Below are 21,141 nucleotides of genomic sequence, written 5' to 3'. Positions count from 1 at the left end.
TGGTCTTCAGCACCTCTGTGTTTCCATTTTTACTTCAGTCTTCCCTTTCCCCAGGAGCTAACTGCCACTCTGGATTTTGTATTTTTCTTTTCTTACTCTTCATAGTTTTAGCAAATAGTCTTCTAAATGACATACAGGTTAGTAGTACATGCTTAAAATTTGTACTTAAGTGGAACCATATTTTTTTTCATCATTTTATTTTTGTAGACTATATTATTTCATGTTTGTAAAATTAATTCATTTTCACTTCTGTACAGTGTTTTTGCTGAACACCATTCCCTGGACCCATTGTATTGTTGATGGATTTTGGTCTTTTATACTTTTTACAGTATTTGCTAAATCTCAGTATTGCATTCATAAAGTGTAGAGTTGATCTCATCTATTGGGTTTTAAATTTCAATAGCTGTATTTTTTTATTTTCAAAATTTCCCACAGTTCTGCTTTTATATCTACCTGTTACTTTAAGATGTCATTTAAACATAATCTTATTTTTCTTTTTGGTGGAAGCAGTATTTTCAATTATTTGTGCATTTGAAAAAAAACTAATAAACAAAACAAAGCCTTGAAGGGTGCAGCTCAATGGTCAAGCTTGCCTGATATGCACAGAGGCGTGTGTCTGATTTGCAGCATTACCAACAGCAACTCTGAAATTCTTTCCAGAATATTCTGTAAAAGTGACTTCATTGCCACATGGTGGTGTATACTGATTTTGTTGGTGAGTTTTCATATTATTCAATTTCATCACAGGCCTTATTATTTTTGAATGATCTATTTGGAGAGAAAAAGATTTTTCTCCCACTTGTTTCTGTCTCTTTGCTTTCTGTATCCCCCGTTCCCCATTCATGCAGCCTTCATTTTTTTTTTTTTTAATGCTTATACTTGGTTCTCCAGATCCCCACTGTAACAAAGGTGGCTTTTTGTTTTCTGTTTTTATTTTCTGTCCATCCTTACAATGTGTTTGAGGCATAGAGAATTTTCAAGTTATTTCCTCCCTTTCGATTTTACTCCCAGAAATGACCATGAAACCCAGGGCCTTCACACTGAGTTACGTCCCCAGCCATTAAAAAATTTTTTTTATTTTGAGATGGGCTCTCACTAGTTACATGGGCTGTAATGCTGGGATTACATGCGTGTATTACCATGCTTGGCTTCATTTTTCATGCTGTAAGTGGGCAGAGAGGTCTTGGGTCCCCCAATAAGCTGCCTTCTGTCTCCCCGAGGAACGATGGAAACCTGGCGGTGGCTGCGTGATCCTAGCTTGTGATGTGTTAGCACACCACTCAGCCTATAGCTGTGTTCAGATGCTTGGAATGCTTTTCAGTGTTCAGTGTTTTTTTTTTTTTTTTTTTGGTACCTGGGATTGAACTCATGACCTTGCGCTTGCCAGGCAGGCGCTTATGCTGCTGAGCTAAATCCCCAGCTCTCCGTGTTCAGTTCTGAGTTGCGATTAGCATGTAATAGGAATGTCACAGCACTTTCTGCCTGGCTTAACCTTCTTTTTCCTCCTGCATAGACTACTCTAGAGAAACTGGAAGGAGAGTTACAAGAAGCCAACCAGAACCACCAGGCTTTAAAGAAAAGCTTCCTAGAGCTGACCGAACTCAAATATCTCCTGAAGAAAACCCAGGATTTCTTTGAGGTTTTTTTGGGGGGGATTTTTCATGAAAGGGTCCTCTCTTCAGAATCTTGAATTTCCATTTTGAAAACAGGCTTAGTTGGAATCTGAATAAAACACTCATAACCAGGCCATTAGCGGGGGTGGAATAACTGTGTGCTCTTTGAAGGCAAAAATACCATGGTACTCATTAAAAAGTATGTCCTTAAAATGGCCCCAGCGGAAGAGGAAGTCTGAACAAAGGAGGGTATTTAGGTTGTGCAGATTTAGGGTTTTGGCAGGAAAAGACCAGGGAAGATTTCGCTCTGCAAAGGAGCAGAACTGCTTGTTCAACTCCATTAATCATTTGTGCAAAATTTAAAGTAGTATTCACAGGCAGAACCCTGGGGTATGGGGTGCTTTAAATACCCTTATATTTAAATGACAGCAGCGGTACTTTGGCTTTCAGACAGAAGCCAATTTGGCTGAAGATTTCTTTACTGAAGACACTTCTGGTCTCCTAGAGTTAAGAGCTGTTCCTGCATTCATGGCTGGAAAGCTGGGGTTAGTATAACTCCTGGGGTTGTGTGCAGATGAGTCCCTGGTGCTTAGGTTTTGCTGAGTGTTTGAGTGAGTGAATGAATGCACCAATAACCGCTGGAGTGGGGACCCTTTCCTGTAAGTACAAGACTTCCACGTAGTAACAGACCTAGGTGACCTGATGTGGTGGTACAGTGAGGGTAGTGAGTGGCCCTGTGCCCCATGGTGATCTCAGGTCCCTCAGCCTAGACAGTGCATTGTGTAGACTGCCCCTCATGGGAGAGATGAGGAGGTCTTTACTCAGATGGATCTTCTGCCTCTTCTCTGGCTTTGGAATATGGCTGGGAATATATGCTTTTTCCTTATCTTCAAAATACTACTTTGATAAAATGCATTTGGAGTTTGAATGTGTGGGTGGAATTAGAAATGATAGAATGAGGCAGTCAAGTCTTTCCCACACAGCAGTGATGCAACATGATCCTCATGAAAGTAAGCAGTGTTTAAAATGGTAGGATTTCATTCCATGTCTGCAACTGATGGATTCTAAAGGATTTCTCAACATGAGTTTGAGATTCTAATTTTTTATAGGATAGATATTTGAGAGCCTGTTTTTTGAGGACCCAGGCATGGAAATTTGAGATGGACGTAAAAATATTTATTGACAATATTTGATCCAAAGATAATCCAGTATCAATGTTTATTGTTTATTTATTCACTTATTTTTGTCTTTTTGAGACAGGGTCACTATGCATTTCAGGCTGGCCGTGAACTCACTGTATAGCCTAGGGTAGCCTTGAATTTGCAGTGCTCCTCCTGGCATTACAGGCTCTGTGTGTGTGTGTGTGACCACGCCCAACCTCGATGTCTATCTAAAGTAATAAACCAATGAAAGTGCTGAGAGTGGTGGTACATGCCTATCCCGGCATCTGGGAGGCTGAGGCAGGAAGATTGCCATGAATTAAAGGCCAATCTGAGCTATATAGTGAGTTCAGGGCCAGGCTGAACTGCATAGTGAGACCCTGCTTAAAAACAAAAACAAAAATAAAAACAGTGGGTTATTATTTTGAAGATCTTTGGACAAGTCAGCAGTTATCTACATGCCTGGATGTCAGGCAGTTAGAGATGTATAGAAATCAATGCATTTGTTTCCTTCTTAATGCACTAACTTTTCTTGGTTAAAGATTAAGAGACCCTTACTAAATATTCCACTAGCTACAATGCTATAGAGACTGGTTGATGACAATCTTAACTGCAATAAGTGATTATATATAGTATTGAAATGATTAAAGAAATCTCAAAGTACCAAAGAAAACAGAAGGTCCAAAGTGACTTGGGGTGAACTGAGGCTGAGATGCTTGATGATCTGTGATCCCTGACCTAGAGTGGCATGCAGATGCTGCCTGCTCATGGTGTGGGTACAGTCCCTTCTCATGTGGCTGCCCATTTTACCCACAGGGCCTTCTCCCTGGCCCCAGACCCTGGGCCTCAAAAATGTCTCCTCTCCTCTTCTGAATGCTCAGATTCATGGTCGGCGTGATAAACCGGGAGCGGATGGCTTCTTTTGAACGGCTGCTGTGGAGAGTTTGCCGGGGAAACATCTACCTAAAGTTCAGTGAAATGGACACCCCACTGGAGGATCCTGTCACGGTGGGCTGCAGGAGGCTGCTGGGAAATTCCTGAGTTGCAGTCTCTCCAACTATTGTATCATGAGTTTGATGGAGCTGATACTAATTTCCTTTCTTTTCTTTCTAAAATACTTTTGAAAAGTATTCATGGGCTGATTCTCGCTAACACCTCAGAGTTGCTCAATTCCTATGGCATATGTACACTATCTTGTTTCTAGAAACTTAGCTATACTACTGCCACACGAGGTGGCAGCTGTGTCTTAATCACAGAGCACAAGAACAGTGTTGAGTCAGTTCCTGCAGCTTCAGTGTGCCTGGGGGTAGAACTCATCTGGGATCTTGTTTTAAAATGCAGACTCAGCCGAGGATTTAGCTCAGCGGCATAAGTACTTGCCTGGCAAGTGCGAGATTATGAGTTCAATCCCTGGTACCAAAATAAATAAATTAAATTAAATAAATAAAATTCAGGGGTTAGGGATTTAGCTCAGTGGCATAAGCACCTGCCTGGCAAGTGCAAGGTCATGAGTTTGATCCCTGGTACCACAAAAAAAAAAAAAAAAAAAAAAAAAAGAAAAAAAAAGCCAACTCTAAAAGTAAATAAAAAACTACTAAATAAAATGAAGACTCTTACCTTGTGGAACAGAGAGCCTGGGGTTCTTACAACCTCCTGGATGATGCTGAAAAGGGCCTGCATTTTGAATGCAAAGGACTTCCAGGGGGCTCTTGACTCTGGGAGACACATTCGCTGTGCTGCTTCCACTTGTCCAGTTAGTATTTCAATCCTTTTACTTTTTAAATCTAAGAAGCTGGTTTGCTTCTGAAATGATCCATAAACTTTTCTAGAGCAGAAACTAATTTCAAGTTTGTTTGATTAAAAAAAAATAAAGCAAACAAAATTTAACATAGGAAGAGTGCAAAACATAAAAAGTAGTGCTCCAACATTTTTATTTTAATTCTTTTCTTGCACTGTTTTTCTGTAATCTGGCGGCGATAGTGAATAATAGTGGAACATGGTGTTGCGTGCCTGAAAGGATTTTTTTCCTTCCTTCTTCATTTTAGAAAGTGTGCGATTCCCCCTTGTACTGCCATGTATCTTATAGATTATTTTAAAATTTGACCTCGGGTCATCACTTTTCATAGCCATGTTTTGACAGTTGCAGTCATGGTGGTAGAGTATAAGGTAACTATCCTGATAATGAGCAGGAATATTAAGGAATCCCTGGCTGTGGTGGATGGGGAGATCAGATGACCTAAGAAATTCAGAAAAGGGTCAGGCTAATTTCCATGGTGAAGGAATCTTGGGAAATAATGTAAAGCAAGCAACCCCAAATATAGCTCATTGGCACAAGTGCCTGCCTTGCAAGCATTAGGTGATGAGTGTGATCCCTGGTGCACGCGCACACACACACAGACACACAATTCCATTGAGTTGATGGGATATGAACTTTATTTTTGGAAACTACTTCCAATTTCTCTCCAGAATGTGAACACTATGATGAATATCTTTATGCATGTGGATTTTTATTTTCTTTTCAATTAGTTCTGTAATACAAATTTAGGAAGATAGGATTTCAGGCTTAAAGGATGTGGGCATTTTTGTGACACTCGATGAGTCCTGACAAGTGACTTTTCCTTGAAGTGGCACCTGAGTCCAGCGCCCTGAGTGGAATGTAAAGAGTTCATGGGGTTTTTTGGGTCACTTTTTCATTTATCCACTTAAACAGAAAAAGAATGAGCAAACATTGTTTCAGTTCGTATTTCTCTGCTTACAGTAAGACCTAAACTTTTTCATATATGTTTGTTAAATGTGTATTCTCACTCGTGAATTGTCCAACTTGGGCTTGAAAAACTCAATTTATCTGGCATTTTAAGGGCATGCAACAAAGAACTCTAGGAGTCAAAAATTAAAAACACCTGTACTCCTCCTAAAATGTAGCTATCTGTGGGCCAGTTCTGGTAAGCGCACTCAGTGTTTGCATTGTATTTTCTTCTTCATGGTCACATCTCTGAGATTCAAAGCCCAGAATTCAGGGTAAAGAACCGTGAGGCTGTCCCTTCAGAGCTTTGTAAAAGATTCATTCTGATTTTCCAGAGAGAAGAAATTAAAAAGAATATATTCATCATATTTTACCAAGGAGAGCAGCTCAGGCAGAAAGTCAAGAAGATCTGTGATGGGTGAGATGCTATTAATGGCTCTTTCTTCAGGGATTAGGGGTCCAAAGTGGGTAAAATACACTCTTGGGTGCAAAATGTATTCTGGGGTCCCCTTCGAGGCTAGTTAGGATTTATAAGTAACTTTCTCACACTTGATCAAATACCTCAGTTCCACAGAGGGATATAAGTGGTATGTATTGCAAACACATACAAAAAAGAAAAAGAAGGAAGAGGATTAAGAGACAGGTTGAGGGGGACAGAGGGAAGGGAGAGACAATTTAAGAAAGAAACTCAGATGTAGTATATGTCCATGTACCAACTCCCCATGGGAAATATAAATATAATGTACCCAAACATGCACTTAAAAATGCAACTGATTTTAATAGTTGTGACAATAAGAGCAAGAAGGACCTCAATAAACAAAATGTAAAGGTAGGGAAGTAGATGTGTGAACCATTTCAGTTTATCCCTTAGTATACTCCTTACCTCTGCAAATGAGCAGACTGTATGCGGTTCTGTCTCATTTTGCAGAACTGCCTTGCATGCAGCCCTCAGAAGCAGCCATTTCTTTATACTGAAGAACACTAATACATGAATAGGGGAAAAGAGACGCATCAAGCTCAAGTCTTCTATCCATAGGATCTCATAGGTTTCACGGTGTGAATGAATAGGGGATGTGTTGGAAATCATTAGGGCTGCTTGGAGGAAAGTGTTGGAGGAAAGAGTGGCTGTCAGGTCAAAGCCTCACAGGAAAGGAGTAGCAGAAGCTTGTCAACCAAAGCCCGTGTATGTTCCCATTAAACACAGGTTTCGAGCCACTGTCTACCCCTGCCCAGAGCCTGCCGCGGAGCGCAGAGAGATGCTGGCTGGTGTCAACGTGAGGCTGGAAGATCTAATCACAGTGAGTGAGAGGGTCAGGCCTGGATCAGAGGGGAGAAGAGTTCTGTCCTCAGGCCTGGCTGCAAGATGGGCTCAGGTGTTCGCTGGGCTCTCTGGTTATGGTGCACAGGGTGGCACAATGAGAAAGCAGTGTTGGGTAGGCATGGGTGATGACTCTGCTCCTTGGTAATGCTTCGCTCAGGGTTAGAGCTGATCCTGTCCCTCCTCAGCCTTGGGGCAGCCACCTCAGTTGGATCAATGAGCTCTTTATTGCCTGCCTTGGCCTAGACTGCATGCAGGATCCGACTAACCAGTTTGCTAAATGGAGCAACCAGTTTGGCCTGTTCTGAATTGTTTAAGCTGGCCCAAGAGTTCTATAAAAACAGCGACTCTGGTTTCACCATGGGAACACTTGTACATCCCAAATTCATTTCCCTGGTAAGGTCTGTCACCATCCAGGGTGATGCTGAGCACAACTGTGATCATAACTCTCATCAGCCACAGCAGCTTTGCTGGTCATTGAGGTCAGTGGGGCTTCTGTCCACCCATGATGTGTTGTAGAGAGCACTGTCCAACAGAGCTTCTGGTGTGGAAGTGGCCTTTCACCTATGCTAGGCAGTGATGTCACTGGGAGACTGGGTGACCACTGAGCATTTAAAACATGGTTAAACCAACCACAGAACTGAATTTTCATTTTTTAATTTTTAATTAAATTTAAATTTTAGTAGTTGCATGTGGTTGCTGCTGGAGCTAGCATAATTTTAGAACCTCAGCAAGGTTTCGAAATTAGGTGTGTGTGTGTGTGTGTGTGTGAGAAAACCCTTAATAATAGACACTTTTGCCCTCCCAGAAATTGTTTAATTTCTTTAATCTCTGGTCCTTCTTTGTCATGGTCAGGACAACTGCGTTTCTCTCGAGCCATTTCCCTTGAAATCCTTTTCATCAGATTCTTCTGATTGATTTCATGAAGATTTCATGGAGGAAGTGGAAAAGAAATCATGCAATTCATGCTTACATTAGTGGGACTCGGGCTGCTGGGGATGTCCTAGCTCACCAACTTCCCCAGCTGTAGCTTCTCTTCTACGGTCTAGCCACCACTGAGGATGAACATTAAAACCTCTGGTGGCAAAAACAAACAAACAAACAAACAAATAAATAAAAACCCTCTGGTGTCAGGCAGTTCTTACAAGATGATCTCGGGAGCAGGTAGGTGACCCAGGCAGGTGGTCACGGTCAGGTGACTCACAGACTCATAGCAGGTGCTGTCTCTGCAGATCATTCTCAGGGTTTGGGGACTTCTTGCCTTTTTCTTTATATTAGTATTTGGTCCACATCTGGTAGCAGATGTCTCGTTCATGCAGGGAAAATCAGCTGCTCTTGTAAGGGTAAACTTTATTTAAAGGTTCATGAAAGTTTTATCAATGTTAAGCTGATCTTGTCTTCTAGATATTCTCAGACCATATTGCGTTGCACTGCTAAGTGGTCCCTCAAGACACATAAGTGTCTGTCATTAATCTTAAAACCTTGTTGTGTCTCTTACAGTATACTACAGTAGCCATGTGGAAAGGTTACCGAAAAACATTACCCTATTGTGTCATCAAAACATCAAATCTGATCCCATTAAATAAATTTGTATCAAATCATCTCTTCCTTCCCTCTATTAATTCCTTTGTCATCTATTGGAAAAATTAAATAGGTAAAGCATTTAAATTAATTCCTTAGGGCTGTTATCACCAATTACTACAAACTGGGTGACTTAGAATGATAAAAGTTAATTGCCACAGTTCTGGAGGCCAGAAATCCAGGAACCAAAGTCTCTGCAGGCCCACGTGGCCTCTGAGGACTGTAAAGAAAGACCTTTCTTTTGGTCCATCCAACTTCTGATTACTGCCAGCCATCCTGGTTGCTCCCTGGCTTGCAGACATGTCACTCTAATCTGTGTCCCCATTGTCACATGTTATTCTCCCCTGTTTGCCTGCATCTCCAGATTTCATGAGACACCGGTCAAACAGGGTCAGTACCCACCCTAGTCCTCTGGAACCTTGCCTGATAATATCCAAGTGAAGTCAGTCATAATAATCAGAGTTTAGGACAAAAACAGCTTTTGGAAAGTGGGACACAATCCAACCCATAGGACTAAGTGGAATTTAGAAGCCAGGGAAGGTTCAGACTTGGCCAAACAGTTTTAACTTATACAGTTAGTCCACATGAACACCCTTCATATCAGAGGAAGGAGCCCAGAAGGGGAAGCCACAGTGGTTGATAAGTCTCCATTTTTGCCCCTGTGACAAACACTTCTTGTCTTTTCTGTGTGCTTTTGCCTAGGTCATAACCCAGACAGAGTCTCACCGCCAGCGCCTATTGCAGGAAGCAGCTGCCAACTGGCACTGCTGGGCCACTAAAGTGCAGAAGATGAAAGCTATTTACCACATCCTGAACATGTGCAACATTGATGTCACCCAGCAGTGTGTCATTGCTGAGATCTGGTTCCCAGTGGCGGACACTGCACGTATCAAGAGGGCCTTGGAGCAAGGCATGGTGAGTAGTGTGGAGACAACTCCAGGGTCTCCCCTTGAATGCAGAGCAATTGCTGCAACTTTGATTTTATGGAGACTGATTTCCTTATACCGATATGTAGAGAGCTGGCTATGGTGTTTCCTTTTCTCTTCAACTGGCTCTAAGCGTTGCAAATAAGGTTAGCCAAAGAAGTGCTGGTATAGGGGCTGAGGATTTAGCTCAGCGGCATAAGCACATGGTCGTTAGTTCGATCCCTGGTACTGGAAAAAGTGCCGTCACTCTCATGTTTCCTCACAATAGTGTTCTCTGTATAAGCACGGTGGGATGGTAGAGCCATCAGCTCCAGGAATGTCAACTGGATGTGAGCCTCAAGGTAAAGAGGCTATGATTCCTCAGGGCACAAAAGTTTACATATCAGAAACCGGAAGCAACAGCCTCCTAAAACAATTCAATTGCTACCTTAATTGAATTAAGCAAATTGATCCTTCTGCATATCCTTATCTCTGCATTTTGCAGAGATGCTTTTCTCCCTACCTGGCCAGCCAGCTCAAGTTACTTACATAATTCCGGCCATCCTCACTGTCACTCATCCTCAAACCACCCCTTTCTTCATAAGATAATAAATTCTGGGAGAGGCCGAGGATCAGGGCTTTTGTCTACACGTCCTCATTGGGGTTGGATTTAGGACCCCTTGGCTGCCCTTAACTTGGAATATGTCTTGGTGTCTTTACGCTCACCAAAGGTTGCATTGGAGGTGGTAGATTGGAATTAACTTGTTGGGGTTCCAGTAACGTCTTAATGGGATTGTAAATACAACTTTTTGGATTGCGAGGAAAACTAAAAAAAAAAGGATTATAATTCTTAGAATGCTGCACACAATATTTGGGGATTGGGAGGCGGTCACACCTGGCCTCATCAGTCCTCTGTGAGACTCTTGAAAGCTGTCAACTTTCTGAGCTGTGCAGGTGGGATTTTTTCCTTCATCTCTAATTCTTTTTTTTGTCTTTTTCCTTTTTATCGGTACCAGGGATCGAACTCATGACTGCCTGCTTGCAAGGCAGGCACTTGCGCCGCTGAGCTAAACCTCCAGCCCCTCGTCTCTAATTCTTAACCCAGTGGTAGGCACATAAGGGAAACACATTTGTTTTCGGTATTTGACAAATAGCCAACATTCCCCTGATCTTCAAGTGTGTATTGAAGCACTAATGTGCCAGCCACTCTACTAGTTGTGACCGTAGTATGGCATAAGTCTCACACGCTAAGGGCCAGGGTTTTAACACAGCGGCATAAGCACTTGCCTGGCAAGCGCGAGGTTGTGAGTTCAATCCCCTGAACTGCAAAAAAAAAAAAAAAAAAAGTCCCACACGCTACTTTGAGGAGATAACAGCATGGCTAGAGAGGCAAATAAAACCAAGCACTTGGGGTAAGAGCTGAAAGATTCAGGGGGCTCTCTGTGCGCCAGCAGTAGTGCTAAATACTGTACACCATGTGTAGTTTAAGACTCTCTGTGTTCACTGTCATGGGCATTCACTGATTCAGGGCCTCATGGACAGACTATGGCCTACAGACTTTCTAGAAAGAGACGCAGACAGTGTGCAAGCTTGTGAGGATGAAGTTTCTGGGAGTGATGAGTAGTGGTTGGGAAATCGAGGAGGGAGGAGAGGAGGGGAGGGTTTACTCTGGCTCCCAGTTGTAGAGCTTTTGTTCACTAGTCATCTGCTTGCCTTGCTGTGGTCTCGGGTGAGCAGAGCATCATGGTAGGAGGTGTGGCAGAGCAAAGCCCTCACCTCATCGTGGCCCAGAAGCAGGGAGAAAGGGGCTGGATACACCCTTCAAAGGTGCTCCCTATCGCTAGCCCCGTCTCCTAATGCTGCCACCTGGCAATAATCCTAAGCATTGGGTTCCAGCCCTTATGATCCAGCCCCTCTAGGCCTCACCCCCAAAAACTGCTACTTTGGAGTCAAGCCTTCAGTTTGAGGCTATGAGGGATACCTCATATTTAAACCATAGCACTCACATGATGTATTCAGGGCCTGGCGAGGACAGCACATGTCACACAGGTGCAATAGGGTTACACTTGGGACTGTCACTTGGGAGGCCTCTGGAGAGTAAACTTTGCAGTGGCAAGAAGGTGCCGTGACCTTTAGTTCCTGCTGGAGGGTGTGGCTAGCTTGTCTGGGTGATTTCTTGGGGAGTCAGGGAGGTTAACCCTATTAGGTGGAAGGCTGGGTGGGGGCAGCTGGTCTGGTTCCTGTATATCTGCTGAGAGCAGGGGACTCATGTTGGCTGTTGCTAGATGAGCCTGTCTGGGCAGGTGGCTTCGGGGCAGACATCCCTAAATGTTCCAGAGTGGAGGAAGAGCTTTCAGGCTGAGGGGCCTGTCAGCAAAGAGCTCACGGTGGGAATGGATGAGGAGGCTGGAGCTGTTTTTATTCCCTTTGTACAGGGGAGGAAACTGAGGCACAGAGAGTAGGAGTAACTCAACCAGTGCCGAAGCCAGGAAGTGGGATTTGAATGTGGAAACTGATAGGGTTTTCAGCGCAATAACAGTAAGAGAATATAAAGTAAAAATAGCCTTTATTCCAAGGACGTGGAGAGAACTCCATGACCACCGGTGGCCTGGCTTTCTCTACCGGAACATGGGTATGGGATATGCATGTAACCTCTGACCAGGGGTGGTGCTTAGGGTGGGCATTGATGACGCGTGAGCAGCGATTGGGACCCTTTTCACGCCACTGCTCTCTGGCAGCTGTAATTTATTTTAAGGCAAAATTCTTTCATTTCCTTCTTTTTATTGTTAGGAAAAGGATGAAGTCTCTCTCTTACTACTTCCTGCTGGGGGGCACATATTGGGGTTTAGGAAGGTTGACAGGGTGATGGTCGATGCCCATGCAGAAGCTGGTATCAGGTGTTTTAGCCAGGACAGCTTCATTATTGGTGAATGCCTGCATGTTAGACTGAAAAACAGAGACAAGGGGCTATGAGGAGGCAGGCCGCTATCATACTTCAGGACCCAGGGGAGGTAGAAGGAAAGGTGCCTTTGATTTAAGTATGTTGTTCCATCAGGACCATGGTTAGGTAGAATTGTGAAAAATAAGTGTGGGGTTAGGAGGAAGTTATGAGAAGTAATTATTTCTTTATCTTAAAAGTGTAGTTAAAAGTAAAAGTTAAAAGTGTAGGTAGGTAGGCTTGTCTCTGGTCCAAGAGTTGAGCTGGAAAGAATAAGAGACATGAGAAATATAAAGCCTGATTGAATCATATTTGGGAAATTATAGACTAGAGGAGGGAGAGCTGTGGCTGTGTCACTATAAGGGAGCTAAGAGCCTAGGCCCACAGGGATCTCATGTTTGACCAAACAGCTGAGGGTAGAGAGAACTAAGATAGTTGTTACGTAGAATAACATGAAGATGATTTTACGCGTGATGTGGGAGTCTTTAGGAAAGAGTGTCAAGAGTCTTGCTGTAAAACTAATTAATTAATAGAATATAAGGGACTAGGAACCAAATTGGATAACAAAACATGACTTAGCCTGAGAGTTGTGGCTGTGAGGCCTTGGTGAGATGGAGGCTGTGGGAGATAGAAGATGAGGTGACCACTCAGGATGGTTACATTCAGCGTTGGGAAGGCACTGTTTACCTTGAGTGTTGTGGAACCAAAATGACAGTCCAGCAACTCTGACTGCTGTTGGGGTTGCCAAGAAGACCAGGTAGGGGCCACTCCACCTTGGTTGTAGTCCTTGGGATGACGTCCTGTAACAGGACTTTAGTAAGTGTATCAGCAGTCTCCCTGTTTGTGGGAAAGGCTTTTTCTATCTTGAAAAAGTACAAACAAAGGTGAGAAGATATTTGAGAGTTTTGTGGCAGGGCATGTGCGTAAAATCTACCTGTCAGTCCTGACCAGGGTTGTGTCTGTGAAACTGATAAATAGGAAAGGAAGGGGGTGCTATGTGTCTCTGAGGAAAGGTTTTACTATAGAGATGACAGGTGTAAGCTGTCAGAGTGTCAATATGAATAAACACAAAGGAATAAAAAAAGGCATTTTTAAGATCTATGACTGTAAAATGAGTGGTGGAGGGAGGGATATGAGAGAGCATGGTATAAGAGTTTGGCACCACTGGGTGGATTGGGTTAATGTCATTATTGATTACCTCAAGGTCCTGCACTAGATGATAAGACCCATCAGGCTTGAATACTGGGAGAACGGGAATATTATAGGGTGAATGGGTAGGTTTAAGAAAACCATTGTCTAAAAGGCACTTAATTATAGGTTTAAGTCCCTGTAAATGTTAGGGAGCTATGGGATATTGGGGAATGCAAGGAAAAATTGAAGGATCCCTGAGATGAATTAAAATAGGCATGGCATGGGTAGCGCAGGTGGGATTGGAGGTACCTCAAATTATGGGATCGAATAGAGAAGAAGGGAGCTGGAACCTGCATGAAATAGGCCCTGTCTGCAAAGGCTGTATAGGTTGGCCATCAACACCCACTATAGAGACTGAGGACTTAATATAGTGGCCTGAAAACTCAGGAAGAACGCTATACATGGCCTATATGTCCACAAGTACAGAGAGTGTCTTAACTGACACCTCCAGTGGGACTTGGGGTTCTGAGGAGGATACCTTAATGGAGGGCTGTGGGCCTCAAGCCCCATCAGTCTTCAGCAGCAAGTTCGAGCAGATCAGCCAGCAATGAATCTGGTGGTGATGAGATCTCCTATGAGGGCAATGAGTTAGAGGATGGCTTACCTGCTCTCTGGCAGCTAGGACAGTTGCTCTTCCTGTGGCCCTTGAGTTGCAATAGAGGGCAAGGCCCCAGAAGAATGCCAGGGTTGGGACACTCTCTTGCCCAATGTCCTTTTTTGTTGCACTTAAGCATGGTCTGCAGGAGGGTCTCAGGCAGCTCTACCTTGTCTTGGTTTACCTGTCTCAGAGCTCCAAGTGTCACTGCTAAAAGATTAGAGTGTTATCTTTTCTTTTGATTTTTATCGCTGTTGTTGAAAACAAGAAAAAACACATTAAGAAAGTCTCTCTGTAGGGTTTGGGGAACCAAGTTTAACCTCTTGTCTTGGGATCTGGCCCACAGTAGAAGGTATCTGTCTCCTCCACAGTCACAAGACATCTGGTTTTTATCCTGGGTAGGTGTACAGCTTTAAATTTAAAGGAGACAAAGGCAAAGAATCAATTAAGTATACAGGAGTCAAATAATTCAATCAACAGAGTATTTATGATTATAACTTTAGTAATGGCTTCCCATAAGAAGGATAAAGATAAGGTCCAGGGAATTTTAGGAACTGACATGCCATTCATTTGTCATTGCATATATTTAGATTTTACAATTGTGTAAGTATCTTCTGTGCTGTTAGAATGTCTAATGCCATCTGATTTTTGGAGGATGGCCTGTTTTATTAATTTTACCTTTTTATTTAGGAGAGATATCAGCTGTGGTGTCATTTAACACCAGCTGGGTATAGTTAATTATGGCCCCAATATGAATCATATAACATTTTTCTGGAAAAGACCTGATGCATCCCTGCAAAAGAGAATCCAACTGAAGTCCTGTCCAGTGTATCCTCACCCCAAAGGATTTTGGTTAACCAATTTTAGCATAATTTTGACCAGCTGGCAACCTAGGTGAAAACATGTTTTTTAAATCTATTACCCAAATGAACCTTGATTAAATGATCTGAAAATGTAAAAGAGAAGGAAAAAATTGTTGAGCTCAAATAAAAAGAAACAGCTGTTTACAGAGCAGGCAAATGGACAGACAACAGATATATGGACTGACAATCATCTTATAAAATCAGAGTGCACTCAAATATATTTGGACTATAATAAATAGACTAGTGTGAACCTTTTTTAGATCAATTAATAGAGATCTCTTGAAATAAGAATACCAGAAAAGGAACCTAATTTATGGCTAATCTGAGATAGCTCAGAAAGGAAAAAAGGAATATGAATATTAGCTAAGCCTTTGGGGCCAGCTTGTTCCTGAAGTGGGAATAGAGATCAAGGCTGAGAAGGCTGTGGAGTAGATGGCCAACAAGTGGCCAACTGTCCATCAGGCATATGTGGGCAATTATCTGATGATTGGCTACAAAACAGCCGCTCTTCACCATGTAACAAGGAAACAGGCTGTTGGCAGGTTACGATGTGAGCCACAGCAGGATGGCTGCTGCTGATCACACGAGGGGCCAAAAGAGGGTGGCCATTGTCCCTGAGACCTGTCCCAGGATGGTGGCACCCTGTCATGTGGTGGAGGGCTGCAAGATGGCGACTGTCTTCCACGCGAGCTGCTGACAACCATGTGGCCTGCCAGAAGGTTGGAACACCCGAGACCACGTATGGTGAGCCAATGGAGAAAATGGTGATGCAGGGGAAGAGGACAAAGAACCCTCAGATGGAACAGATGGCTTGGGTGGGGGTGGGGACTGAGAAGTTGGAGACTGGGGAGAAACTCCTGGGGAAGGATTAGAGGCCACTGTAGGTGAGGGGGAGGAGAGGACGGTGCAGCGGGTATAGAAACCTTTGGCTGAGAAGGCTGCAGGATTTTGATCTCGGGGATAGAGAGGAGGGGGAGTAAAGACAGGGGCACATCATCTAAGGAGTATTGAGGGGAGAGTTTCTGGTACAGTAGAGTTAGCTAAAAATATTTGAGCTGCCGTACATGATTTAATGAGAGAAGAGTACATCCTTAGGGTAAGGAAGGCGTGTACCTATGGAATTTCTGCTAACTTGTCACCAGTGTAACAAAAGTCATATAAATTTTTGAGAATACAAGGGTCAAACGTCCCCCCTTTAGGCCATGGACTGCCATTAAGCTCATAGGTCAGCCATGCCTCCTGGAAGTAGAAGATTAATTGCTTAATTCTTATAGTTTTCTTTAGGCCATGGGTACCAAGGTTATGAACCAGCCACTCCAGAGGTGTGCTTTTTGGGGACAGGAAATAGTATTCCCCATGACTGAATTAAAAGTGAACCAAAAGAACAATTTTGTCTCTAGGTCTGAGAGCTCTGGCTCTCCCTCAAGGAATGTGAAAATTGTCCCATATCACACTTAACAAATAGATCCTTACCTATTTTGGAAGCATGATTAAGACAGTTCCAACCCACTGGCCATCACCAAAAGGCACCGGGTCAGGATTGCAGAAGACCGGAGTAACGGCTCTGCCTCGGACCATCCAAGGAACGTGAGAAGTGCTACCTAAGTCCAGGGATGGAATGGGTAATCCAGCGTGGGCCCGGCCCACGGTAACAGAAAACCCCAGATGGAAAATGGCTCATCTGAGGTAAATGAGATAGGCCGGTGTTGTTTGCAGGCTGGTGGCAACAAGTTGAGCAGCTCCCATTTGTTGAGAAATGAGGAATTAATCCAAGATACGGTCCAGCCCGTGAGTTAGCAGGGGGACTCAAACTGGGGGACCCAGGAGTCACTCACGCTGCCTTCCCAGTCAGGGATCCAAATGATAGGGTTTTCAGCGCCATAAAAGAGTGAGAATTTAAAGTAAAAATAGCCTTTATTCCAAGGACATGGAGAGAAGTCCACAATCACTGGTGGCCTGGCTTTCTCTACCAGAACATGGGGTATGAGATAGACATATAACCTCTCCCAGGGGGTGATGCTTAGGGCGGGCATTCATGATGTGCAAGCAGCTGATTGGGACCCTTTTTTTTGGTCTTTTTTGTTTTTATCGGTACCAGGGATCGAACTCACGACTGCCTGCTTGCAAGGCAGGCGCTTATGCCGCTGAGCTAAATCCCCAGCCCCGATTGGGACCCTTTTTGAGCCACTGCTCTCTCTAACATATTTTAGGGCAAAATCCTTTCAGAAACAGTTTCTCCTAACCTCTAAGTACTCCTATGTCCCCGCATTGTAGTCTACCTGGATAGAGTTTTTCCTGTTTGTGTGTGTGTATGCATTTTTGAGACAAGATCTCACTATGCTGTTCAGGCTGGCCTTGAGCTCACTTTATAGCCTATGCTTGTCTCAAACTCACAACAACACTCCTGCCTCAGCCTCCTGAGAAGCTGAGACTGTAGGTACACACAACAGTGTAAAACTGGATTATAGTTTCTTCAGTCTTCTGAAGTAATAAGAATATTTCCCTAGACAGCAGGAGAACCCCTATGTGGATAGAAGATGGGAGAGGGCATGTGCGAAGGGAGGGTATACGGTTGTATAATGATGTAATCTGGGCCTATGACTCATACAATCAAAGGAAGAAGTCAAGGAGAAAGGAGGTAGACAGGAGAAAAGTCTATTAAGAAGACAGAAATAGCTCCCAATAGTTGGGAGGGGACCAGAAGGGGGTTGCACTGGAGATTCTTTGTCTAGGAGTTTTAATACCGAACACTGACCAGGGCTCAGACTCACCAAGCCAAGCTGAGATCAGTCCATAGACTAAACCCAGCTTACTTAAACCAGCACTGGGCCAGTGAGGATCAGGCATGCGGGAGTTCGCGTGTGGCTGAGTTGTCTCTTGGGCTTTCTCCTAGCCAGGTGCTTCACTAAAGGAACAAAGTGAGGAGAAAAATGTTTTCCAGCTGTTTAGGAGCAAAGCTGTCATGGTGGACATCCATCACCTTGCTGTCTCCTCACTCATTACACCCTGGACTTAATGTCCACCTGGTTCTTGTTGACTCTTGACCCCAGGCTCCTGCTCAGTTGAAGGCCTGAATGTCCTGACTCTACCTGGGGCCCCCGGAGCCTCTCTGGCTGCCTGTGTCTTCTGCCTGATTTGCCTGCCTGTAATACTTGGTGCTGTCATTAGCATCAACAATGAGTAGTTGTCACCTTTGCTAGGCATGATGTCAGCTGCTTCAGGCTGTGTGTAAAAGAAGAAAGAAAAGAACAAAGAAGCTACAGAGGGAGATGTTGATCACACAGTGATAAGACAAGGCAGTAATACAACAGGAAACACCTTCCCTTGTGTTGACCTTGAGGCAGTTACTTAACCTGTGTCTTGGTGGCCTCTTCTCTGAGATGAGATTTGTCCTGACATCCACCTCATGGCCATGGCGTAGTCAGGAGGACTGACACTGAGAAGCATGAGCACTCATTCAGCTGGTGCTAAATTCCATCTAAGTGCGCTTGGGGCTTGGGATGTCTTTGAAAGGTGCCCAAGATGGAGAGCATGGAGAATTGTGTGGACCTGGTAAATGGAGAAGGGATTTGACTTATTTCCACAGGAAACAAGGTGCAATGGTGTGAATGGGGAATCCCACTGACTCAGTCAATTCAATCTTGTAAAGAAGTCTTGACTACAAGATATGAGGGTTTTGATCTCATTCTTTAGACTTCAGACATCTTTGAAGACTTTAGAGCAGGAGAATAATGTGAATGAAGTACTCTAGTGCTTTTGGTTGGTTCCGTGAAAAGACTACTTTGGCTCTCTGGGGTGTAAGATAAATGGAAGGTGACAAGGTTGACAGGGATGGTAAGGCTTGGCCAGGGCAGGACTGTGGGAATCAGCAGGAAAGGCACTCAGGAAGGGAGAATTATTAGCAAGCTCTGACAGTGGATCACTGAGTGGGTTGGAAGGAGGCACAAGCGTGACAATTCCTAAGTTCCAGGAATCTGGGCCAACAGAAGATCGGTGTCAGAAGCAGGGAAAGGACCTGACTTTGGGGCAAGGAGATGGATTCAGTTTGAGGCTCCTGGATCTTGCAGGGTTGGTGAGACACGGGAGTTTGCATGTCCAACTGGGCAATCAGGAAAGAATTAAGACTTAGGGAAGGGTTAGCGCCATTTGGGTGATGGAATAAACTGGCAGAATGGATGCGTTCTTGAGCAAGAAGGTAGGGAGAAAGGGAAAAGTGCAAGTCTAGATCTGAGGCATAAGGCAGGCATTTGCAGGGCCAGAGAGGAAAGAATCTGTTCTCTTGAAGGTTCTCTTGAAACATGAATTAGGCACTACCTAAGAAGCCATTGGCTTTTCACAGGTGGAGGTCACCATTCTGAGTCAAGCGATGCCCCTAAATGATGCCTAGAACCCTGAGCTGGCACCATCCTGAGACTCCCTCCTCTCCATATCCAACACCTGTTATTTTTGCAGGAACTAAGTGGCTCCTCCATGGCCCCCATCATGACTGAAGTGCAGTCGAGAACAGCCCCTCCCACCTTTAACAGGACCAATAAATTCACAGCTGGCTTCCAGAACATTGTTGATGCATATGGCGTTGGCAGCTACCGGGAGATGAACCCAGGTAGGATGGGATGCACTGTCACACAATGAGGCAGCTTGACAGTGGCAATCAGGTAAGGTTCACCTCTAAGGGGTTTTGGGAGGTGACTCTGAAAACTGTGACATTCCTAAAATCTTACTTGGTTTCCTGACGTCTTGAATCATCTCCAGTATACACCGACTGGGAAAGCATTTGTTCATTGTCTTTATCTGTTCTGCATTAAACTGTGGGCAGCAGAATTCTGTTTTTCCTTTGATAATACAGGGACATTGCTGGGTATCTTTATAAACCTGTAGTTATTGGGTAGGAAAGACAAAAGGACACTGGGCTTGGGGTCAAAGGATGTTGAATGCCCCAATGCTGTGTGATCTCAGTAACCTGGTTTGGGTAATAGAGGGGTAGACCAGATGCCCTTCAGCCAAGTACTGTGTGCAAGTCCCAGCTAACTTGTCACCCTCAAAGTGGGATGTGCTGCATGTCAGTGGTGAAGACAGAGATGGTGATAGAAAAACACCAAAGACACGGAGAGATCAAAAACTGGTTTTCAATTCCATTAAACATTATGATCTCAGGCAAAGACATTAAGAATCCTTATTCATGGATGAGCTCACGCATGTGGGAGCCAAGCAAGGGTAGGGAGGGGCGGAGAACAAATAGAAAGAACAAAGAATCAATGCAGGTGAACCAGCTGGGATGGGGAAATCTTCATGGGAGTGGGTGGCACAAAGCATGTTGGGAGGCCTCGGGCTGACGTGGGTGTCATCTCCACAGCTCCCTACACCATCATCACCTTCCCCTTCCTGTTCGCTGTGATGTTTGGGGACTGCGGTCACGGAGCGGTGATGCTGCTGGGAGCCCTCTGGATGGTACTCAATGAGCAACGATTGCTCTCCCAGAAAAGCAGCAATGAGGTGGGTGCTCAGCCGCCCTCTCTCCAAGTTTCCTCGGGCACAGTGTTGTAACGTGCATGTGTTTTCATCCTAAAGGAGGGACATGTGCTTATGAAAAATGAAGAGAGATGGAAAGCAAAAAGGAGCCCAAATCAATGTCATCTGATCAGCAGGGTTTTTGTTGTTTGTTCAGGCTTGACAAGGCATTGATTTTCTTCCCCTTTATTTTGTTTCTAACCCCTTTTTGTTTTGATAAAAGCAATACACCATCATATAAAAGTTTGGAACATACAGTAATCCGGCCACCTAGGTAGAGTCACAATGTCCTAGATAGCTTCCTAATTTGTGTGTGTGAACTTCATGCCAAAACATAACTTTTACAGACTTGCATCCAAGTAGTACATATTATTTGCAGATTTCTTTAATTTTTTTAAACTGAAAATATAATAAATCTTTGTTCATGACAGAGTCCCCCCCCCCCCAGCCCGTGACCCAGGTTCTTAGGGAACCTGGAGAAATCCCAAATATTGTGTTCTCCTCTTCCACCTGGTTCCTCATTTTCCAAGAGGTCTCCCTGCAGAGTGTGAGGAAAGCTGAACTCGTGAGTCTGCATTGGTTAAAGTTTATCGCTGAGTCAAAGTTCATCACATTGTCATCATGGCAGTGCAGTTGATAAGCGGAAACACTCCAGCTGCACTCTGAAGGCTACACTCTGAAGGCTGGGAGGGGTGGTGCCCCTTTACACAGGTGCGGCTAATTAGT

The 21,141-nt window shown here is 44.1% G+C and overlaps 1 protein-coding gene across 3 annotated transcripts in view; it reads left to right on the top strand.

Moving 5' to 3' along the window:
• Positions 1-21,141, top strand: part of Atp6v0a4 (ATPase H+ transporting V0 subunit a4) — a 79,215-nt gene that overhangs the window by 31,278 nt on the left and 26,796 nt on the right. For all 3 annotated transcript variants that reach the window (XM_013158625.3, XM_013158624.2, XM_003475513.3), the window contains exons 5-12: positions 1,514-1,639; positions 2,064-2,158; positions 3,655-3,781; positions 5,852-5,934; positions 6,721-6,814; positions 9,118-9,330; positions 19,360-19,510; positions 20,261-20,400. In XM_013158625.3, coding sequence (XP_013014079.1) covers positions 1,514-1,639; positions 2,064-2,158; positions 3,655-3,781; positions 5,852-5,934; positions 6,721-6,814; positions 9,118-9,330; positions 19,360-19,510; positions 20,261-20,400 — 1,029 coding nt within the window. The remainder of the gene's footprint in view (positions 1-1,513; positions 1,640-2,063; positions 2,159-3,654; positions 3,782-5,851; positions 5,935-6,720; positions 6,815-9,117; positions 9,331-19,359; positions 19,511-20,260; positions 20,401-21,141) is intronic.

Source organism: Cavia porcellus, unplaced genomic scaffold (assembly GCF_034190915.1).
Source record: "Cavia porcellus strain 051 isolate PalLab524CR breed Dunkin Hartley unplaced genomic scaffold, mCavPor4.1 scaffold_6, whole genome shotgun sequence".
In the NCBI taxonomy this organism is placed as follows: Eukaryota; Metazoa; Chordata; class Mammalia; order Rodentia; family Caviidae; genus Cavia; species Cavia porcellus.
Note: the sequence above shows the minus strand (reverse complement) of the source record. Positions and strands in the feature narration are given on the sequence as shown.